At 40.4% G+C, this 24,442-nt stretch overlaps 1 protein-coding gene across 1 annotated transcript in view; it reads right to left on the bottom strand.

The window, feature by feature from the left end:
• The window catches only part of pcdh11 (protocadherin 11), a 169,375-nt gene that overhangs the window by 34,000 nt on the left and 110,933 nt on the right, over window positions 1–24,442 (bottom strand). Inside the window, exon 6 of the mRNA XM_020046112.3 lies at window positions 15,908–16,106. Within this exon, the coding sequence (XP_019901671.2) occupies window positions 15,908–16,106 (199 nt within the window). The remainder of the gene's footprint in view (window positions 1–15,907; window positions 16,107–24,442) is intronic.

Below are 24,442 nucleotides of genomic sequence, written 5' to 3' on the forward strand. Positions count from 1 at the left end.
CAATACAATTCAAAAGTTTGGGGTAACTCAGAAATGTTCTTGTTTTCCATGAAAATATACATGAAATTAGTTTGAATAGGAAAAATAGCCAAATTAATAGAAAATATAGCCGTTGACATGGTTAGAAATACTTATTTTTAATTAAAATAGTAACTGTGTCCTTCAAACTTTCCTTTTATCAAAGAATCCTCCATTTCCAGCAGTTACAGCCTTGCAGATCCTTAGCATTCTAGTTGTCAATTTGTTGAGGAAATCTGAAGAGATTTCTCCCCATGGTTCGTTCCAGAAGCACCTTCCACAAGTTGGACTGACTTGATGTGCACTTCTTACGTACCATAGAGTCAAGCTATTCCCTAAACAGCTCAATAGGGTTGAAATCTGGTGACTGTGCTGGCCACTCCATTATAAACAGAATACCAGCTGACTGCTTCTTCCCTAAATAGTTACTGTGAAGTTTGGAGCTGTGCTTTGGGTCACGATTCTGTTGAAGGAGGAATTTGGCTCCAATCAGTTTCTTGGCAATTTCTCACATGGAACAGCCTTCATTTCTCAGAACAAGGATGGACTGATGAGTTTCAGAAGAAAGTTATTTCTTTCTGGCAATTTTGAGCATGTAAAAGAACCCACAATTGCAGAAGCTCCAGATGCTCAACTAGTCTAAAGACGAACAGTTTTATCACTTCTTTAACCAGCCAACAGTTTCAGCTGTGCTAACAACTGCAGGCTTTTCTAATGATTAATCAGTCTTTTAAAATGATTCACAAACACAACGTGACATTGGATCACAGGACTGATGGTTGCTGATAATGGGCCTCTGTACACCTATGTTAGATATGCCATTAAAATCAACCGTTTCCAGCTAGTATAGTCATTACTGGACAACCTTTCTAGCTAGTGCATTGTAGACATGTTGCCCTGATCTAATATGACCGAAATCTAATAATGTAAGGACAACTAGATACAAGGGATTTGAAAATAAGCAAATGACCAAATTCTTAAGCGCTTTTCCTTCGACCCGTGTTCCTTATGGTTACAACATCCATTCTGGTTTGTTGAAAGGAAGCCTCTTAAACATGCTAATCCTGGAGAGGAAGAGGGGATCTCACCAGACCTGCCCCCAGCCTGCTTTCAACCCCATTAACAATTATCATGCAGCGTTCAGAGGAACTTGGCTGAAACACAGACTGTCAACCTCTCCTAGTCACCCTTATCCCTCTTGGTTGAGCAAGTACTGTATCAATGGAAAAATATTAGCATTTTCTGTCTTGGATCAAATTCAATGGGTTGAATTTATGAAAAAACAAGGATTCTGTTTGGTGGGATAGTGAGTGGATTTCTATAAGAATCTGCAAGGTTATTGTGTTCAAATTAGTAATTTGGTTAAGCGATTAAAGTGATTTGCGGGGTAATTATTGCTCTTTCGATTCTATGATACGCCCCGAAAGCCTAGGTTAAAATGAGACAATTCAACACAACACAGTATAAGACGATGCATGGTTTTCTGTTTTTTATGCTGTCTTTTACTGCCTGTCTCCACTTTAAAAAGTGTTTTACTGCCCTGCTTGCACCGTTCCAATCAATAAACATTGACGTGTATGATAATATGTAAAGTTATAGCGTCAGCGGTGGGTTTTACCGTGGACATTGCTGTAATGCTGGATCATTGCAGAAGGGATAAGAGCAATGGTTTAGTTCTAACTCAGTGCTTTGTCAATACCCATCAACCAGCATCACCACTGGGGTTCTTATTGCTCAATGTGGTCTTCTAAGACTCCTATAAGGATATTCTCTCCTGTGGCATATACGTCAATTTGTCTGGTGATTTATGATGTTGACTAACTGAGCCAGTATCACCTAACTCATTCAACGGCAGGCTGTACGGCATAGCTTTCCGCCTTCCACTCGGTAATGGGAAAAGCAGTACGCAAGCATAACCCTCCTGAGAAAAGCTGGAAAGATGAGAGAATAAGTGGGTCAAGCAACAGGGACAAGGGCAGGACTGGGAAGAAGACCTTGGAAATCAATGCAGCTTCCAAGGCTTTGCTTTTGTGAGGAGATATTGAACACCCAGAAAATGGGTAGCCCAGTTGTAAATGGCTGGGCTAAAAGCTATAAATGTTCAATTTAACTTTGATTATTTGGTTCCCCAGTGGTTCTTTAGAGGCATCAAATCACAGGAGATAAGTTGGGATACCAGTGACATCTTTCACAGAAAACGCTGCCAAGATAGTCTGCAAGATAATACTGCTCCAAAAACAGCCCACGTACCTACTAAGTACATCACATCATGAATCAAAGGTTTGCTGTTCGGTGTTTGTTCGTTAAAACGTTTAGTTAATTATGTATAGGAATCAGGATGACTACTTGTATTCCTGTGAAAATCTGTCAGCCGCACACTTATTTTCTTAAAAGCATATATCAGTTTAATTTAAGGTCCCCCAGGTGTGTTTTTACAATGATAATCGACAGTACTGTTTCAAGATGGTGCCAATATAACATCTACTAGATAAATTAATTTGAAACTGCTTTGTTTACTTTGTTTCCCCCAGGTATACCAGTGTTAAACAAAGTAAGGGTTTAGTCGCTCTCACTAATTTATTTGAAATTCAATGACTTTAGGAAAAAAGGCTCCAAAGGAGTTGTTAAAGAAAAAGTTATTTTAGGCTGATATACAATAGAAACCTAGAAAACACACACTTTCTTATCACAGAATCAAAGGACCTGGATACAAAATGGTAGCAAGCATATTTGATTTTAATAAGGGGCTTTAAAGGCTAAATAGCTGACAGTCATCTGGATGGAAAACAAGAAGGAAGGGGTGGGCTGTTTGGGATGTGAGAGTCCTCTACTCATGATTCTAGTAAACGATTTAATTTTATATAAATCGTTGCGGGGCCCCAGATTGGGGAGAAAAAAAATCTAATTTACAAATTGTGTCGTCGTTTGTTAGTGGCACGGCACCTCAATTACCCGCAGAGCAGCTTTTCATTTATTCATGCGCACAATGTCATGTATTCATGAGGATTAACTAGCAACTCTCACACGGCGGGTGTCCCATATTGCACCCTATTCCACCAATGGCCCAAGCAAATAGTATTGCACTATGTAGGGAATAGGTTGGTATTTGTCAGGCACTCACTGATGGCATATTTTACCACAAGAGGAATGAGCCTGACGCACATTACACCTAAGAAAACAGTGAGAGGAGGAAGGAAAAGAGGGAAGCAGGGAGGGAGGATTGTGGATCTGTGCCCTTTTGGGTCACCGCATGGTCGAAGAATAAGTGAATTCAGATGCCCCTTTTCCCCCCAAACAATATGGACATTGTGGATACACAGTGTAGCATACATGTATCAGTTTGGACAGATGTCATGTTCTGTCATGTTCTGTCATGACCACAACCTTGTAAACGCGTCAAATCTTTTAGAGAAACTAACATGTATAATATGATCATCTTTTTTTTTTCTTTGTTGTGTTCTGTTAGGCCAATATGTTACACTGAAGAGTTGAAATGGTAGAAAAGTGAGAAACTATTGAACTGAAGATTCACAAAACCTTCACAAAACCTTCACAAATCCTCACATCCTTATCCCCCCCACAATGGCATCCATTATTAAAATCAGTCATAGCAGACATGTGGGCGGAAATTCACGCGAATGACATCTGACAATAGCAAACAAAAAAACACACGATAGCTACAAAATCTTCTCCTCCTAGTTTAAATGTCCTCTCCCGAACAATATCAAATCACCGTAATAACCCAACTCCTCTTCAGAAATTGTTAGGGAAATCCCCTATCCACTGTCATATTACACACATTTATCAGGAAGCTACACTGCCATTATGGCTGGGCTTATCAAATTATCCGTTAGCTGAGCGGCTGTATAGAGAGAAATTACAACCACTGACTGCACAGAACAGTGCAATATTCCCCCGGATACAGAATAGCAAATTGTTGTGGACATAACACAGAGCCTTGGCTCAGTCGTGCGTTGACAGAGTAGATGGCTACGGCACATCCCGGACTCTGTCTGTTGGGACAGCTGTCCCATAGTCCCTCTGACTTACTAGGTGAATGTCCCTGGGCATGCGAGCCATGGCAGATGCTCTCCAAAGGTGAAGACAGATGGGGTGATTCAATACTTTGCTATAGCGCAAATGTCCATAAAAAATAAATAAAAAAAAATAAAAAAAGGGAATGTAAGAGTGAAGAACATGAACCTTTGGCAACAAATGCTGTGTTGTTCTTGCTTTCAATCAGCGAAAATAGAGATTGCCAAAAAAGAAAGAAAATAAAGTGCAGAACCTGAACCATTTGGCAGGGAGTAGATCGTTTTTCTTGCTTTCTCTAACTATCCTAGCACTTGACGATACAGTGGGTAAAGTGCAGTGAAGATGTCAAACCGTTTCCAGCTTGCTTGCAGCACAGTACAGTACAATCAATGAAACGGCCTAACACTCAGGCAGGAACTCTCTGCTTCACTGCGGTAAACACCTACTTTTTGGGAGTGCTGAGAAGGTGTGCTGGGATCCAATCAACATTTCAGATACTGGCCTGTTCTTGAGAAAGGGACGGTTTACTTCAGACAACAACACAACACAAGGCATTCTAACTAACAGCCTGTTAGAAAAAACAACTCCGGTTGTTTGAGAAATGCTCCTTGTGTGAAAATATTGTCTGGTGTTCTACATTGGGGAACTCTGAACAATATTTGTTAGGGAAAGAAAATGCGGAAATAGACCCAAATAAAAACTTAAGAATGTTGAATAACAAAGGCAATACACTTTAGGCCTCAGTGTAAAGTACAATTTCCATTGCCTGATGACTCAAACTGAAATGTTGTTCTGTCTCTGGCCTGAACCATCGCTTTCTGCAACCAATCGGAATGATCTAAATGAAACCGGAAGTGTTTCGACCTGAAACCAAAAGGTTAATTCTACACCATCCCCATGCAAGCTTCAGCCCTTGACTAGATGTTATAGGTACACAGACAGAGGTTCATCAGGTCAACGGCACAGTGATCAACAACACTTAAAGATATCCTAAAGTGGAAGCTACATGTATCAGAGCAGTGTGCTCAGTCAGTGTACACCAGGATGTGTTGCTGCATTCGAGGGTGATTATTGCACGGGCCAGTGAATTCCAGCTTCAGCAGCAGGGCTGATCATCAATTATTATACCTCAGTGGCTTAAATGACCATATTCCATCCCTCCTAGCTCCGAAGGTCTGGAACCGCGGTTCCGGCCGATGGCAAAACAGAACCAGAGAGAACCAGCTTAGTGGCCGTGTGCACCTGTGAGCTTAGTGACACCAGCCAGCACAGCAGGGGGAGAGGAGGGGACACGCCGCAAGACAACATCTGCCTCGCCTAGTGCCTGGCTGAGTGAAGCCAACTGCAGAAACATTAAGTGTACAACTGGAGGCTTGTCTATTTGATTTATTTTAACAAAGCTACAATGGATGGATTTGACTTAAGGAGATGTTCTGCTATCTCCGTCTTTTTTTCTGAGATGTGCGCTTTCCTTCCAGCCTGACTCTCTTATTTCTCCCTGAGCCGTGTTTTACGTCTCTGTCTGTTTCCTTTCTGTTTGTATACTTCATTACATTCGCTGCGCCCTACACAGAATTTTTAACGTGATCGTTTCAAACATTGATTCGCTCATCAATAAATCACGAGTTCATTGTCTTCACAGAACCAAGTCTCCAAGCGCAATGGGGAAAACAAAATTTAAACAGAAATGAATATTTCCCTGTTCTGGTTTTTACAGTCGTCTCAACAGTATTCAGTATGATTCAGTTTGTGGTGATATCCTATGTGTTTTCTTCCTTCCTTTCTGTCCTTCCTGTTTCAGGTGTCTACATGTATTACCGTTTGACAGATCCCCGACAACCACGTCCGGCGTGGAGCTGTAGTTGAATAGAATGAGGATGAATCAATGCAATCAAGTCAGGAGTCTGGGGGGGGGGGGGGTGCGGGGGGCGGACAAAAGAGCCGTGAGACACAGGCTGCCTGTGTTTGCTGGCAGGGAGGCAGGTTGACTGCAGCAGGCATTAGACGTCAGGCAGATGACTGACCTCTGTGGCTGCTACACAGCCCTGAGGTCTCACAGATGTCTCCGCCACGGCCTCCTGCATCTTTCCCCTCACGGATGGGAAGGAAGCTCGCTAGGGCAGAGAACTTGACCATGGCAAATGTGATGAACGCTTCAACTGGCCCGATGACGACGGAGCGCGACTGCCAGGTTTAAATGTCCAGTGTCACGCCCTTCCCACAGCCCTCCTGTCATCCCCTGTTAGGACAAACGTTTCCCGCAGCTAACTACGGGGCCCCACCACCACGTTCAGATCCATCCCAAGTGCTGGTTGTGCCCTCCACTGAAATCCTTTTTCTACGCATTCAGCAAAGCCCTTCTTTTCTCACAATCACTCCATTTGTCTGTGTTACCAGCCAGTGAGAGGCCCTCTGAAGTGATCCATTCGTCAGAGAGCACCGATTTATCAGAGTCAGTGCGTATGTTGATCACGAAGGGGATAGAGGAGCGAGTGTACCGCAGGGTAATCGGACTCATGTGCACATGGGAACACCTGCCTCCGAAAGCATGGAGGCACGGACCCGGCTCTGGGTTTCAGCGAAGTCCTGCCACCAGTCGCGGGCAAGAGAAATGCAAACTCATGCCATACAAAAGCCCCTTTAAAAGCGGCTTACTGCAGAAAGTTTGCCATTTTCAGTTCAATATGTCAGACTTGAACAAAACGGTTATCAACCCCAACCAAAATATCCATTAATTAAAATTCACATTAGAATTCCTATGTGCCGTTAATGCAGGATTATTTTCTGCTGTAAGAAACGGCCTTAAAATAATAAACATTCAAATGTGACAATGTGGTGTTTAATGTTCTGATTAGGATGGGAGCAAACAAGTGAATAATTGTAATGTCCTTTTGCACGGGACTTAGAAACTCTTATGTTGCTTGTGACCAAAAAAGTAGGTCGTAGCTCTTTAAAATAAATGCTGAATTCTTACGTGATTAGTCATTATATTTCAGTGAAGGACTGCTCCAGACTTCCAATGCATTCATTGCAATTTTTCCTGTCATGATTGTAACCGTCTGGATTAGTTCTACAAAGGTCAAGCATGGACTAATTTCTCTAAACGCGCCGTGTTAGCCATTATGACATGCGTTGCATACTTATTCTTCATTCCAATTGACTTTGTTATGTTCCTACAACATTGTATTTTGTGCTTTGACGATGATAATAGTGAAGGTTTTAAAATGCCCTCGCCATATGTTTGTGATTGGAACAACATGCTGTTCCTCGGATATAAGGACAGCACAGGTCAATAGACGTTACCGTGTCCTAAATGGCACTTTAATCCCTACGTAGTGCACTATTTCTGACCAGAGATTCTTTACCAGGAAAAGGGTACCATTTGGGCTGCAGCTTAAGGGTCACCTAGAAATACAACCCTTCTGACATGGCGTCTGTTCAGCCTTCGGGGGACATATTGATGCACAGTTATTTTGGTCAATAAGTCCTTCTAAGCTGAGAAAAATACATCCCTGAGACTCTCTGTATGTGAAAAATGAGAAAGGGTGGGTTGAGACTGAGCATTTTCATCTATTCATAGTGCTATACCGCATCTTAAAGGGCAAGGAGAGTAAAACCAACCCTGACCTAAGACCTTTTTAAATTCAGATGTCAATAGACCTCTACGTATTGGCCCTTAAAGCCGCCAAACTAAATGGTCATACAGCTAGCTATATAGACACAGGACGATGCAATACAAAAACAACACAAAGAAACGAACAACAAATAAATGTTCATGTTTTGTCATGCGCTTCAAACTGTGTTGCGTTGATCATTTCATACATACAGGTATTTCAGAGCTGGTCCAGCTCGCAACGGTTTGCAGTCAAAAGTCCAGTGTTTGAACTCTCTCTGAGTCACACTTGGGAAGGAGAGGGTTTTTTGTAACAGCTATCTATAACAAAAGGCTTTAAATAAATCATCAGAATATCTAACTTTTATGGACTCCCATGTTTCAGTCTGCATGGAAGGAGCACAATTCCAGTGGCATACTGTGTAGGCTGGGTAAGCCCTCACACCGCATTCCACAGTCCTGAATAGCTGATGGTAAACTGAAAAAAAGTTCTGTTTCTGGAGTTGTGTTTCAAAATGTTAACATCTGGACAACGAATTGTCTCTGGGCAGACACACCACCATCTCTAACAACCTAAGGGCTGGGCTTTCATGAAGATGAAGACATATGTCTAAGTGGATTATAAGTTTAGACACAAAGTTAGCACCTGGGAGTTCCTTGTCTAAACAATGCTGCCAAAATGCAGCCTGTTCCATATCAGTGCACTTTACTGAAAGTGGTTCACTATGGTTTAGATTAGGGTGCCATTTTAGACACTTCTCTTGTCTTAACAAGGCATAAATCCTACACTAGGCTGTATACCTACACTGGACCAGTTACACTTTCACTACACCATGTCCACTTAAAGTCATAATTAAAATCTCACACATACTGCAAAATGTTTGCCTTTCAACTAACACTGAAGCATGCACTGATTCAGGTTGTGACAAACTGAATGTCAATCCGGGACATTCCTACATTCCAACACTTTCCAGCACCTCCATTATATCCTAGTCAATTGAATATGCAGGACAAGGTACAGTAGATTCTATTTTGTAATCACAGAGTCAGGGAAATAGAACACAGTCGATTGTTGGCCTGGGCCTTTGTGGTGGGCTGTTTGAAGTTTACCCCTGCTGAGTTCAATACATTGTCCGGAGACACAATCAAACTTGGCAGCTATTGATCCATTCGCAAAGCAGACATGAAACTTACTGAACGTGTTAACACGTTGAGAATGGGTATTTTAATTGTACAGGTCTTTGAAAGCCCACTCAAGCCGTCACGGTTGTGGTCGAGAATATGAACTAGCAGCTCTTCACTGGGAACAGAGAATATATCCTGCCAAGTAACTAACCTCCTTATTCCTCTCTCGCCAAACTTTGATTTAATATCCTAGGAAGGAACTTTAACTATCTAGAGTCGTTTTTAAATAATATCCTGAAGGAATCACTATCAACAATTTGTGGATTTTAAAGGCAGGGATGACTGTGTTTGTTATCACCAAAAGGTATCAGTTTCTCATTAAAAAGTTGTATAATCCTCCCTATTCTACAAATTAATTAAAAAAAGCTAATCTAGAATTTTTTTGGGGCGGAAGTTAATAAAAAAGACGCTCATATAAATTCTCTCAGTGCACTCAAACTACCAAATTTGCTTTGAAGATTAAGATTATATTTGAATAATTTTATGTAAAACATGTCACTATACTACAGTATACTGTGCTCTGTGCCATTTAAAACATAGCAGTTTAGCACTATGTGTTACATGCAGAGTATCAACTTTAGTCATAGCTTGGTAGTAAAACAAAGTAACTGCTAATACTCTCAAAACAGAGGTTTCTAAAGTGACACTTTACAGGCTCTCCCAGAAAAGAAAAGGAGATTCATTGATTTGAGTTGACTCCTCTACCAGATCAATAGCTCGTCTCTCAGCCGAACAAGTCATATGGCATTTGAACCAGATGAAACACTGATTCCCCTCCATCCAACCTCTGGAGAGGCTCAGACATTTCAGTAAAATCCCACTGGCCAGGAGTCCATTTAACCCCCCACCCCCAGGCATAGACCTGATCTGGTCATATGAAGAAGACAAAAAATATCTTGAAATCATCTTATAAGAAGTTATGGTAATCTATGTAGGTTAATACTGAGTGTTGCTTCATTTAGCTCTGTTGCTGGCCCACTGGGGAGGCTGCTGTAAAAGGTTCTTGGAGCCTGCGGCACAGAGGGCTTCTTTATTCGGTTATTTATTTATTTTCCGTAAGAAAATAGCAAAAGCAATCTGGTGCAAACATTCTGACAGAATGCTATGGAGTGGCACACTTTGAAAATGAGACAGAAATTCAAACCTAACAATAAAGGATGAATAATGCAATGGGTAATGAAGGGGGAGGTAACAATATGAAGCACAGTTTCCATTACCTGACGACTGCATTACCTGGCGGCTGAATCATCTTTTGTGACACATTTCAGCCTGAAGACCATTCTATTGCAGTTGCTAAGGTGACAAATTGAAGGGTCTTGTACAAAACAAAGTAATTAGTGATTGGGTATCTTTGGGATGATATTGGGATCATCACTAGCCAATCAAGAACATCAAAGCTAATTACCCATTTTGAGAATTTTGCTTCCCACATGCGTTCTGGCTGTCGCCCAACCCACCCATTTCTGGGACCAATGAGATGAAAGAAAATGGATCCAAAGTTGTCAAACTTGGAAGAATTAACCAAGTATACGGCTTAATTCTTATTTTCATTAGCCCTACACCAACGTTTTGCAAGAATGTGCTCACAACAAATTGTTTTGGAGGTATTCCGTTTGGAGAAGAAACAAACGTCAGTCCGAGTTTGGGTAGTAAGGCAATACAGTACAATAACCTGATAAGACAAAATACACAGATGTCATTATCAAGTAGTAGCTAGCTAACCGTATACTGGGTCAGAATATCAGACTCGATGAAACATCGAAACTACTGATTTCTTCTCTCAAGTATGTCTGTTCAGGCTTCCCCCTGGTTGGTAATGACATTGTCCCACTAATTACGCACAATTCCAGTGGGCTGAATGGATACAGTCACATTGCAAATGATAAGTCATTGGTCAGTGTCACAATGTTTCCATAGAGGAATTCAACAGGGAACGGAGATTTGCACAAATGAATGTAATTAACAACCACATTCATTACTTCTAATTGTGTAACATAATGAGGGCTCTGAAACTGAAACCCAGATTGGATTCATATTATATTAATAATTTTATTGTACAATAGGGTAACCACCCCCCCCCCCCCCCCCCGTGACTACTGCAATGCTTCCTACGACATCCTATTTTGTCATGATTTGAGTCATATTAATAACCTGGGTGAACAGTAGAGTGCCCTCCCCCCCAGCCCTCCACCGTGTTAAGGTCCGCACCGTTTCCAAAAAGAGACCCTGTATCTTGTTGTGATATGAGGGGTAATTGTGACTAAGGACAGGTGGCAGTTATCTGAGCTCGGGCTGACAGGGAGGACCGTGTGCAAGTTAAATGGGAAACCGCTTGACATTGTTGAAACAGCATTGAAACTGTGCTTTCAACTGATCGTTGAAACATCACTCTGAAACATCAATCACGGAAATAATAAAAAGAAAAAAAAGTTTTTGTGGTCTGAGGCCACCGTGGCAGGGGACAGTATTAATCAGATTAAAGTACTGAGCGCATGTTGTCTGTTGGTCTGCTTTTTGAACATTACAATGTTGAAACACAGAAGGTCACCATATATAAATCCAGGTCTGGAATGAATAATAATCCCCCAAATTATAGTTATGGTCATAATTACCCCCAAAATAAGTGAGAAAGTGTATTTGAAAAAGGTATTACTGCAAAACTACATCTATGTACATTTAGAACCCTAATCTTATTATACTTACAGTGTATAAAAAGGATTGGCTTATTTTAAGAGGGGCTTTAGATCTCAGAAAGACAAGGCATAAGCTTATCATTTGAAAGCCATATGCCACAGATTAAGATATGTCTTTTTGTGTGTGTGTATTTGATTTTTCTCATTGACTAGTACACATATGTGAATGCTTTTAGCTAGTATGAAAGCTAGTGCTCTTAAATCCTCTCACCCACAACATTATAGTCCTAGAATGAGGACATCACAAAATGTCCAGAGTACAAACTTTATTGTATGAAAATGAATAAAGGATTTGGTTTAAGGGATGGAGAGCGTACAATCATGTCACAACATGAGAACCATCATACCCCACAGGCTTTTAGTATGTCATTACCACAGAACTCACATCATAACATAATAACTATCCCTACAACACACAAACACACACATCACACACACACACACCACACACACAAAAGATTTGATTGTTTCTGTTTTGGTAATTTTGATGTTTTCCCCTCTTGCAACCTCAAAAGTGTAATTGATTTTAATAATGGCCATCTCACTGAGAGAAATACCAATAATTATCACATCAAATAGAGGATGTCTGGAATGGCCGATAAAAGTGACGATAAACAAATTGCCAGCTCCTCTGTTGTATCGATCTACGCATTTTCAGAAACTAATTACGCTGTCTTATTTGGAGAAAAACAACAAACGCGATTCATGTGATTATTTAGACGGCCATTAAGTCCAAATGAGTGTTGCAATTTAGTATGCCTGTTGAGATGCCGGAGAGAAGAATGGTATCAGAGCAATGGTAGTACTACAGAGCAAAAAGGGATTGACTCATAGCTACTTGGCTAGGCAGTCATTTTTCAAGCCTTTATTGGCAAGCAATATATTTGTTATTGATAATCGACACTACATGCATCACCTTGGCAATGGTAACCAGCCGATTCTTTAGCTGGGAAAACACACAAGCCAACAGTTGCTCCATTCCGTGATGAAAGATCAAATACACATGATTATGCATATCCACCTGTATTTGAAGTTAAATCATTTGAAGTTGAAGGTAAAGCATTGCGATATAGCCAAAAGGGACAGGTAATATTTAATGTTATGTTAATTGTTTTGGATGTGTATTTTTGTAAATGTCAGCTGTTGGGTGGCTTGGAGGGTAGAGCTAATAACAGACATGCTAATGATATTAATTTGAGCCTTTTATCTGTTTGTCGAGTCGGGATGAGCAGGAGGAAATATTAAAAAGCTCAGAGCGTTGTGTGGCGGAGATGACAACATAAGACTGCTGACAGTCTGATAAAGTAAGCCTGGGGACGGAAAGCAAAAAAGGCCATAAAATGAATTGCCTCCTAGCTCATAAATAATAGAAACATAAATGTCATATGAACTTTATTTCAAGAGCGGGTGGTCTAATAAAGATGCCGTTTTAAAGAGGAGTTAAGAAATTCATTGTCATAAGAAGGCCACATCCCCACCATTTTCTCTGATAGTTACTCAGCCCAGTGTTGACATTCAAGACCTTGCTCACACCAAGCACCTTTAAAAAGAACAAAGACTTAGGTGTTAGGTCCTTGGTTCGCGACGTCTGTCTTTTCTGCTTTTTTGACTTTTTTATTCCAATCCTTACACCTCTCGTATTTCCATCTCTTCTCCCATTTCGCCTTCCTCTATTGTTCCCTTCCTCTTGCGCTTTACAAATTGAGACGACAAGATAAGAGATTGCTCCAGCCATGGCACACTGACGCCCATTGGTGAAACAATATTGAATCCATCTTGGCCCCCTGCGCCATCACTAAGTCTGTCAACAGAGGGGGAGGATCTCTCTCTCCTGTCTCTTGTTCTGAACCAACAACCAACCAAATCTTGACTTTTTATTTGTTTTTTTGCGTGGAGGTGTTGGGGGGGGGGGTTGGCAAAATGAGTCTGATGATTTCTCATGTTTTTGGTAAAAGTTGAGTCAACCTGGCTCTCTGCAACCGTATGAGCGTACGACCATATGACGTCAACATGCATTAATGTACATGTTCACATTAGCATGAAATGATCCTATCTCCAACTGATTTGGAACGCATTTTCTTCTAATGGAATCAGCCTTTTAATAGAGACACTGTTTGACTGTTTGAGAAGCCAGTTTTATGAACCGCAAGTTGTTTACATCATTGAATATTAATCATATGCTGAACAGCAATTACATACAAACATGAATCATCCTGACCGTGAATCACCATCATCGTCACGGGTCGGATTTTCATAGATGGCATCTGAGTTGGAGCGAGATCACATGTTGGGATGAGGAAATTAGATTATTATTGTTACATTTCCAGATATTCAGTTAAGACCCTGGAACCCAAAATTTATCGGTTACTGTGCCACCAACTGAATTTTTCTTTGCCCGAATACTCCTCAAGCACCCCCCCATGTTCATTTTACCACTAAGTAATTTACCTACAGTCTAATGAGTCTTCTGAAATACCCTGTGGAAAGGCCAGTTACCCCCAGGGCTCCTAGTACACGTGGTTAGGAACTGAGGTAAATTGGATTATTTACATATTTCACGTTATGTTATTGTAAAGTGCACTGCTTGAGAGAACACTGATCCCTAACACATTCATGTCATCATCACCAATCCACGGCTTCATAGTGTTGAAGTGTATGAATGTATGCGTGTTATGTGATTACAACAGAACATCTGTTAATCCGTACACAGGAAGTCACGTTCAATCAAAGGGTGATTAGCCAATGGGCTTGCAGTACTGTGTTGTGTGTTTTGTCCTGCGATGTCTATGAAGTAGATGACAACCAGAGTTTTCTTTGAGATGAGTTTGTTTGCAAGACCGAGTAACATCATGAATAATAGACTATAAAATGCTGCAATAACTGAATTACTCTCTCCCTTGACGACCGGGTATGCGATAATTTTTTCACCGGGTATGCGAAAAATTTCTAACAATATTTAAAAAGAACATTGATTACCACCACCCATTTATGTGTGCTAGCTATGTTACCAGATCATTTAAACTGGAGTTACAATGTTATGGAGTGAAAACAGCCACTGGTTTTTAGTAACCACATTGCAGGCCTCTTAATAATACACAAATCTTTGTATAAAAATCTGATTTATTGGAACAGATTTGGTCAGCACTTGCCAATGATGGTTTTAGAGCGTCATGGTTCCATTTCTGGATCCAGCATCCTGGGGTGCTAACACAGCTGCCATAACATTTTGAAGTTCCATGCAAATGCTAACTTGAAAACTCCATGTCCCGACTTTCTAAACAAGCTCTGCAGCTAACTGCTTATTATCAACAGATTTATTTATTTTTATTCTGTCTGCAGTCAATAAAAGAAAAGGTTATCATGAAGAAAAAGAAAAAAAAGCCCACCAACAACTGTATATGTAAATTGCAGTCCATTGTCAGATTCCACCCAGCTCTTCTAAAATTTAATAGTATTTGCATTCACACCGAAACTCAAGGGTTCCATAAGAGCCACGGCAGCAAGGACAGATGCATGCAGAGATACAGGAGGAACTGATTGTGTTTCACTTATAGCCAATACACAAAGGATATCTATGTAGCCAAGACACAAAGGATAGATGTAGGTGTATGCAAAGCAATTTATTCCCACCTTGTTCTGTCTTTTGGTGAGAAAGAAAAAAGACAGAATAAGCAAATTGTGTTGCTACTGACAAGAGGAGGACTGCAATGGTAATTCATCCATGTCATTGATGTGTAGGACACAGACACAGAAGAGGAAAGGCAATGGAGTAAACACAACTGTATGCTGATCACAGTCACTCCCTCCCAATTTTAGGGTGTGTGTTTCCTCACATCATTGTGTGTTCAGGCGCCCGGTCAAATTTTCACATCCATATTAAGCCATTTTCTCACAAGGTCAAAGTACAATCTCTCAGATGAACTATTCAGTATTTAGATAGATAGGGAAGATGAGGTTATAATCACTGTCAAGATGTCAGTGCTGAAGGCCTGCTCCACTTACTGTTAACCCCTCACATAAAATGAAGCAAGGGATTATGTTGCGTTCCCAGTTTATTGGCCAGATTGCTTTTTTTTTTTCTCTGCAAATGGCCATCGCCATCTTGAAAAAGCTTTCATCAATGGAAAGACCTACTTTCATGAACTGTACAGTAAATGGATAATAATGTGTTCTTACTCTTGTTGAAATAAATTAACATTGAAAAAAAGAGTGCCCTGGCTGTTAGAACAAAAAGTGATAGATTATGGCAAGTTTATAAAATAGTAATTTCTCTCGTCTTTCCAGCTAAATGGTCAGTTAAACGTGACAACCGGGTTAAACTAAATAGAACATAATAGTAAAAAGTTGGACAGTCGCCACTTACTGGACTCTGGGTCAGAGTTGCCGTCTCCTTCTGTGCGGCTATTGGGGGAGGTCTGCTCATAGAACTCCTCCTGGGGGAAGCCAATGGGCAGAGGCTGAGTGGTGCTGGCATTGCTGCTGGGCTCCTGGTCCCCCAGGCCGCTATCGCTACAGCTCTCCTGAGAACCGTCTGGGAGGTGGAAGGTCACACGACGCTGGGTCTGATGGAAACACAACCGAGAGAGAACGCTAGAGGACACAACCTGTGGCTGATCTGGAAAAGGCTCTGTACCTTGCGTCTAGACACAAACACGTTGTATATATACACGTTCATTTCACTTCACACCATGCTGGGTTTGAAAACGTTGCAAAACAATGTATTGCTTCACAGGTTTGAGTGTATTGGATCTTGTTGGTGCGCTCAGCTGCAGAGAGGCACATTCGATCACCTTGGAGACATTATTTGGGTGAAACCTCAGACTAATTGGTAGCGTATTATGGGATTGTTCTTGCATGTCTAACAAGACAAGTCCCCATTACGGTTGTGTCATCTCTGAGGAATATCCTGTAACGTCACTGTGTGCTAATTTATACGGTGAGCATATAACCAAAAAAGCTAGGGTCTTCAGAGATACAGTACATTGTTCAAAGCTAATGACATGCAATTCAAAAACCAACTGTAGCTGTAAGAGTTTTAATTGAAAGTTACTGGCCATGATGTTATTATAATAGATGGTCCTGTTTGACAAGGCTGCATCATGTCCTACTTTTCCCACTAGCCTATTTTAGCTACAGCGAAGGCGGGGTGGATGAAGTGACTTTGATTAGGAAAGGTCTGAGGGCTGAACAAGTTTGTAGATTCCCTCTTCTCTCTTCTCAAAGGGAGTAGCTCTTTGATTTCTCCTGAGAGATACAGAAGTTCACATAGTGACCTTTTTCAGGAGCACAATGGTAGCACTACAAAGGGTTGCACACCAATGTGAGGTCTATAGCCACGAATGCCAGCCTTTCTTCGTTACAAGAGAGCGTTGACGATTAACAATGTGAAGCACAATTATAGGGTAATCTGTGACTATCAAATATAATTTTACTTTTAGTGTACTGCATTCTACAACTCTGCCTAGAATCATTTTAATATATGTCCTGGAGGAAATTAATTGAAATTAACACTGTCAGAAGGTTATTCTTTGCTATGTAAAAGAGTGTTCACATTGAAGACATTTGACAGCAAAAATAATGAAATAAATAGTGCCTTTCTAATAATGGTGTGGCCTTGCTTTACTAATAATGGTGTGGCCTTGTATTTTCTAATTACACACCTGAAAATGTCACATTGTTGAATTTAACTACATGGTTGGGCTACAATCAAATACTCATTTAAAGACTGGGTTGATCGATAACACAAGAGTTGAGACTCAAAAGCTATTTCATATCATGTGTAATGTCAGTGTAATATAGTTGCATAGGATATGGTTCTAGATATACATCATTCATTCATCTTCTTCCGCTTATCCAGGGCCAGGTCGTGGGGGTAGCAGTATAAGCAGAGATGCCCAGACTTCCCTCTCCCTAGACACTTCCTCTAGCTCTTCCGGGGGGACACAGAGGCGTTCCCAGGCCAGCCGGGAGACATAGTCCCTCCAGCGTGTCCCGTGGAACACTGGACCAGCTCTATACCCTCTACAGGGTGATGGAGGGTTCATGGGAGTTTGCCCAACCAATCCACATGTGTTTTGTGGATTTGGAGAAGGCATTCGACTGTGTACCTTGCGGCATCCTGTGGAGGGTGCTTCAGGAGTATGGGATCCTGGGTCCTTTGCTAAGGGCTGTCAGGTCCCTGTACGACCGAAGCAGGAGCTTGGTTCGCATTGCCGGCAGTAAGTCAGACATGTTCCCAGTGCATGTTGGACTCCGGCAGGGCTGCCCTTTGTCGCCGGTTCTGTTCGTAATTTTTATGGACAGAATTTCTAGACGCAGCCAGGGGCCAGAGGGTGTCAGGTTTGGGGACCACACGATTTCGTCTCTGCTCTTTGCGGATTATGTTGTCGTGTTGGCCCCTTCAAACCAGGACCTTCAGCATGCACTGGGACGGTTTGCAGCCGAGTGTGAAGCGGTGGGGATGAAAATCAGTACCTCCAAATCCGAGGCCATGGTCCTCAGTCGGAAAAGGGTGGCTTGCCAACTTCAGGTTGGTGGAGAGTTCTTGCCTTTAAGTATCTAGGGGTCTTGTTCACGAGTGAGCGAAGGATGGAACGGTCGGTGCAGACGGACAGACGGATCGGTGCAGCTTCTGCAGTAATGCGGTCGATGTATCGGTCTGTCGTAGTGAAAAAAGAGCTGAGCCGCAAGGCGAAGCTCTCGATTAACCGGTCAATCTAGATATACTGTTTTCTGAAATATAATATGATGTAAAAATCATTTAGGGTTTTCATATACTTACATTATAAGAATATTTAACAACCATTTGTGTAATTACAAAGTGGTTATAAAAAATTCAGATGCATTTAAAATGCATTTTCCAAAGCTCTACTCAATTTAGGTTGATGTTCCATTTTGTTTTACTTAAACAATAAATGTTGTTTGTTGTTTTGCTTTGAAACATTTTCATGTAATAGGCAGGATAATTATTTGTTTGAATATTCTTTCAATGTAATACATTAATATAGAAACAAAATAAATGTCCTATTTCTTACTGAAAGCAATAACGATTTGTAAAACATAATACTAGCTAGTTAATAGCATGTACTACAAACATAGGGTGGTACTGTATCCCTTGTTTATATGTTAAAGCTAGCTACCTAAAAGCTGGCTCTACCTTTTACACCTTAGTTAATACTTTATTTGGGTCAAAAACTGAAAATGTAATTATAATTGCTGGAATATTTATGTATTCTGTATGTCAAATTCAAATTAGAGTAAATGTTTACATTTTAATTAAAAATAACAACGAATATATACAAATGCTTTTTAAAACTATAATAACTGATTCCAAAACATTCATATTATTATATACATCGTAATATATATGAACCTACTAAGTTGATACTAAATTTTTCTCTGTGATAGTTACAAAGTTATCATGGAAACTTGATAGCAAAATGTTATGAATAATAACAAGCATTTTAGACAGGATTAATTGAATTATATAAAAGTATCTAGGTTATCAGGTAATGATGGTCAACAATCTTCTGTGTATAAAGTAACATTTTGATTGATTTCCTGTCCACTAAGTTCTAAGGTGTGTGTTGTATGCATTAGGAATAGAGTAATGGGGCTGTCATATTTGGTAACAGATACCATTAAAAATGTAATGCCATATTTGTAGAAAGAAATATTAAATACTCTTGTTTGTTAGAACCGCATTTGCGTACCCCAATTATATTTACCAATCTACAAGTCTACTGTAGTTTCTCTTACAACGCTATTTGAAAGTCTAGTAACCCCATGTAAATAATTTGACTCTTAAAAGTTTGAAGTAAGGATGATGTTGTTGTACAGTAGAAAACACATTGTTTTCTTTCCAAATGGTATCTCCTTGTGGTTTTATTTTAATATACCAAGGCATTTAGTAGTTTGGAAGTTGGTTACTTTAATTTGCTTGGCTGTGCTGTATTTGTAAAATGCAATATTGGTGGACAGATGTTCCTCTAAAATGTTATGATAAAAAACAACTTAAGCACCATTCATAGTTGTTTTAACATGTGTCCTTCAAAATATTTTCCTGATCATGTCTATTTGCACCTATAAAACCTTGATTGTACTTCCTGCAAACATTCAACCTTTGTCCTGATCATGTCCTGATACAGTCTGTTTACAGTTGTAACATGTGATCCTAATCCGATCCTAATGTTTCTTCTTACAGTATACACCTGCCTAAAAACTGTCAGGACTTGGACAAGATCAGGACAGGAAAATGTTTGCACCAGGAATAAATAGAGCTTTAGTGACTGTTGTCCTCTTGTTGTCCCTGCCTTACGGTGGTGTATGAATAACGGATTATAGAGCAAACAACACAATTATCACAACACAGGTTGTAATATTGCTTTTTTTCCTGGCTTGGATTCCACAGTGATTTAACTCATGCATCAACAATGAATATAATATAATTTCTCTTGCAGCCAAGTATCAGGGACCGGCCAGGGATAAGTGGAAGCAAAATAGCCGCATATGTAGCAGCCAGAGTTAGCTGGGCTGATAATTAGAGAAAGAACAGCTTGACCAGATGTTGCATGTAAACCAGGGGAAGTGTCACCAACAGAGTCATATGATTGTTTGTGAGCCACCTGTGATAAGCTTCAACATACCTTTCAGGGTTGAAGTGAGTGCGTCTCTGTCCTTGGTAAAGATAATGTCAAACTTTAATGACAAATGAATATACAAAGTATTTAAAGGGACAATATGTCAAATGTTTGGTATTGTTTCTAAAAGAAATAATGCTAATACACTATCTTTAATAAATGTGGAACAGTAATGTTCAACAGATTTTAATTGGGTGCATTCAAAAGTGAGTCCAAAGATGGTAAATTTCGATTGGTCAACATATGGCAAATTGTCTTCTGTCAAATGGATAAGTTGCACTCCCCCACCCCCCCACACGCCATTAATAACATATTTGATTATCTCTGCCGCAAGCCCATCTGAACAATGGCAGACATAACATACACTCACCTAAAGGATTATTAGGAACACCTGTTCAATTTCTCATTAATGCAATTATCTAATCAACCAATCACATGGCAGTTGCTTCAATGCATTTAGGGGTGTGGTCCTGGTCAAGACAATCTCCTGAACTCCAAACTGAATGTCAGAATGGGAAAGAAAGGTGATTTAAGCAATTTTGAGCGTGGCATGGTTGTTGGTGCCAGGTGGGCCGGTCTGAGTATTTCACAATCTGCTCAGTTACTGGGATTTTCACGCACAACCATTTCTAGGGTTTACAAAGAATGGTGTGAAAAGGGAAAAACATTTAGTATGAGGCAGTCCTGTGGGTGAAAATGCCTTGTTGATGCTAGAGGTCAGAGGAGAATGGGCCGACTGATTCAAGCTGATAGAATAGCAACTTTGACTGAAATAACCACTCGTTACAAGCGAGGTATGCAGCAAAGCATTTGTGAAGCCACAACACGCACAACCTTAAGGCGGATGGGCTACAACAGCAGAAGACCCCACCGGGTACCACTCATCTCCACTACAAATAGGAAAAATAGGCTACAATTTGCACAAGCTCACCAAAATTGAACAGTTGAAGACTGGAAGAATGTTGCCTGGTCTGATGAGTCTCGATTTCTGTTGTGACATTCAGATGGTAGAGTCAGAATTTGGCGTAAGCAGAATGAGAACATGGATCCATCATGCCTTGTTACCACTGTGCAGGCTGGTGGTGGTGGTGTAATGGTGTGGGGGATGTTTGCTTGGCACACTTTAGGCCCCTTAGTGCCAATTGGGCATCGTTTAAATGCCACGGCCTACCTGAGCATTGTTTCTGACCATATCCATCCCTTGATGACCACCATGTACCCATCCTCTGATGGCTACTTCCAGCAGGATAATGCACCATGTCACAAAGCTCAAATCATTTCAAATTGGTTTCTTGAACATGACAATGAGTTCACTGTACTGAAATGGCCCCCACAGTCACCAAATCTCAACCCAATAGAGCATCTTTGGGATGTGGTGGAACGGGGGTTTCGTGCCCTGGATGTGCATCCCACACATCTCCATCAACTGCAAGATGCTATCCTATCAATATTGGCCAACATTTCTAAAGAATGCATTCAGCACCTTGTTGAATCAATGCCACGCAGAATTAAGGCAGTTCTGAAGGCGAAAGGGGGTCAAACACAATATTAGTATGGTGTTCCTAATAATCCTTTAGGTGAGTGTATAACATTTCCGCTGATTCAAATGTAATGGCAACTAATGTACAATATTATATAAGGTGGAGTGTCCCAGATTGACGAACAACATAAAATGTACCTCTTAGACCAGGTTTCACTGGGCAAGCAAAATACAAGTATGTTTAATAAAGTTTTTTCACCAATAATATTGGCTGAAATGGCTTAATGAAAGTTGTTTAATAAAATGGGTAACTCTGCTAAACATATTTACGTAGTGGAGACGTAGAGGTTGTCACAAACTCTATGTTGTCTAACCTATTTGGAATGTCGTTAACGGAGCTTTGAATATGAGGAAGAGAATGTTGGAAATCTGTTGAAATCTAAAGAATGGATAATGTATGTATACTATTAGTGAATGAAAATGAAATAACAAGGGGGATATGTTTTTGAAAAATATAAGAAATATGAGTAAAGTTTTAAGCAACTGAAAACAAACTGGTCATGAGGTTTTTTAACCCCTAAGTTATGTTATGGGCAGATTGACCCGTTTGAAGACGTTGATTTGTCTGAAATATAGTTTTTTTATTTTTATTTGCATGAAACTTGGTGATATCCTTATCATAGTGTATATAAACATATAAAACAAAGGCAACCACATTTAACAGTTTCAAGGGCATCTAAAACCAGAAAAGGAGCAAGGCAAGCCTAGATCAGCCGGCCCGCAATTAAAAGTGATAATGGTTATTCCCTCTCTGGATGCAAACCCGGGTCTCCCATGTGAGTAGCTACATCTTTAACCACTACACCACAAAGCTATACATTTGCAGAGTGTCGGTATAGCATCTCAACATGGGATGTGTCAGTATAGTGTCTTGACATTAGATCATGTTGTCACGCATTAACATCACGCCAAGTTTGAATATTTCGCTAGAAACCATTAGCATTGTTTGAAACTGACTAACGTTTCTTATTATGTTTATCCACCACACATAGCATCTATGAACTGTATGGCTTTTGCCACTGGCCGTTTTAACAGCTTATTAGCCAGTAATAGCCTTACTAGTATCTACTAACTTACTACTTGGAATAGTCATAAGAATTGAGCAATTTCTAGCAAGAATGAACATGAACTTTACTCTGCGAAAGCTATTTCATTTAATGTTTTTGGCACAAAAAAAATGTCATTTGTGAATGACATTGATCCAATAACTATCAATTTAGGTGACAATAACTGACTTTTTCGTCAAGTGTGAAGATGAGAGTGTAGTGGAAACCCCTACTCTTTTACTGCCAAAGGGGTTTTGATAAAGCCAATATTACCCCAAAAAGCATCCATGAATGCGTAATTAAAAAATCCACCAGAAATAGTTGTAGAACCACAAAAAGTTTTAGTTTAGGCTTACTATAACATAGCTTCCGAAGGCTGTAGTCAGCAAATGTTTTGTCTGGCCAGAACTAATGCATAATTTGAAAGACACATTCGTTCTTCTTGGCCGGCTGCGCGGTCCGGTAAAAATATAGTTATATTCTTTCATAATGCTAGGGTCAAAATGACCAGATGAAGAAGAACAGATGAAAATGCTTGTTGAAAATCTGCAAATTGCAGATATTGTGGAAACAACACCTGAAAACACACACAGACACACACACACACAACACTCTCACACACACACACACACACAGTACATGCAAACTACGAATGCCATGGTGAGGGTTTCAGTACTTCTTTAGCAGGTCACATGAGGTGAAGAATTGTTACATGTTAGGGACATTTCACCCACTGAGATACTTTGTAATGTCTAACATCACAAGCTTGTGGGATTCCGAGACAGGGCGTGATGTGCTTCATGCAACCATGTCATTTGAGCGATTTCATATATTCTCTAGAGTAGATTGCTTCAATAACTGTGACACAAGACCAACACATCATGTTAGAGACAAATAGCACGTTGTGTGAGAGCCTTCCCAGAAACCTAGCCTCTGTGAACATCTTCATGAAAATCCCCTGGATAGGGCCACTGTGTCACTGGACCCCCCCGTCTCTGCCCTAAGGTTTTACGCTGCTATATTAATGTGCCGGGGGGAGCAGGGCCAGTTCTCCTTCTCCACTGTAAAACCTTGCAAGACTAAAGAATGCACTCTCAAAAAAAAAGATCCTGTTCTGTTCAAACTTAGGAGGACATGAGTTCTGGGCCCGCACCTCCAGAGTACAAGGCTCTAAAGACTCATTGCTGCCACTGTCCAAAGTCCTCCTGGCTTTGTTACCGATCAAGACGATACTTCACGATTCAAGCTGCCTGTCTGATGACCAGCCCCCAGCTCCCCCTCCACCTGGTTGTCCCTGTCCTTGTCCATCTGTTCATGCTTTTGACCTAGATTATGTTTTATAGACTCTGGCCACAACCCAAATACATTTACTAATTATTAGTACAGCCAGAAGAGGACTGGTCACTCCTCCAAGCTTGGTTCCTCTCTAGGTTTCTTCCAAAATGCTAGGGTCTACTCTAGAGAATATATGAAATCGCTCAAGTGCTATGGTTGCACATTAAAAAGTATTGGTTAATTTTGTCCATCATAGGAAATATAGATACATTCTGGCTTTTGGGATATAAAACAAGTGTTTATCATAAGGTAAAGGTTGTCTAAATTGAATACAAAATATAACCAAAAGAAAAACTAGCAGTGATTTAACATCCAAGGTCGATTTGAAATGCTAACAT

The sequence above is a fragment of the Esox lucius genome, chromosome 4 (assembly GCF_011004845.1).
Source record: "Esox lucius isolate fEsoLuc1 chromosome 4, fEsoLuc1.pri, whole genome shotgun sequence".
NCBI lineage: Eukaryota > Metazoa > Chordata > Actinopteri > Esociformes > Esocidae > Esox > Esox lucius.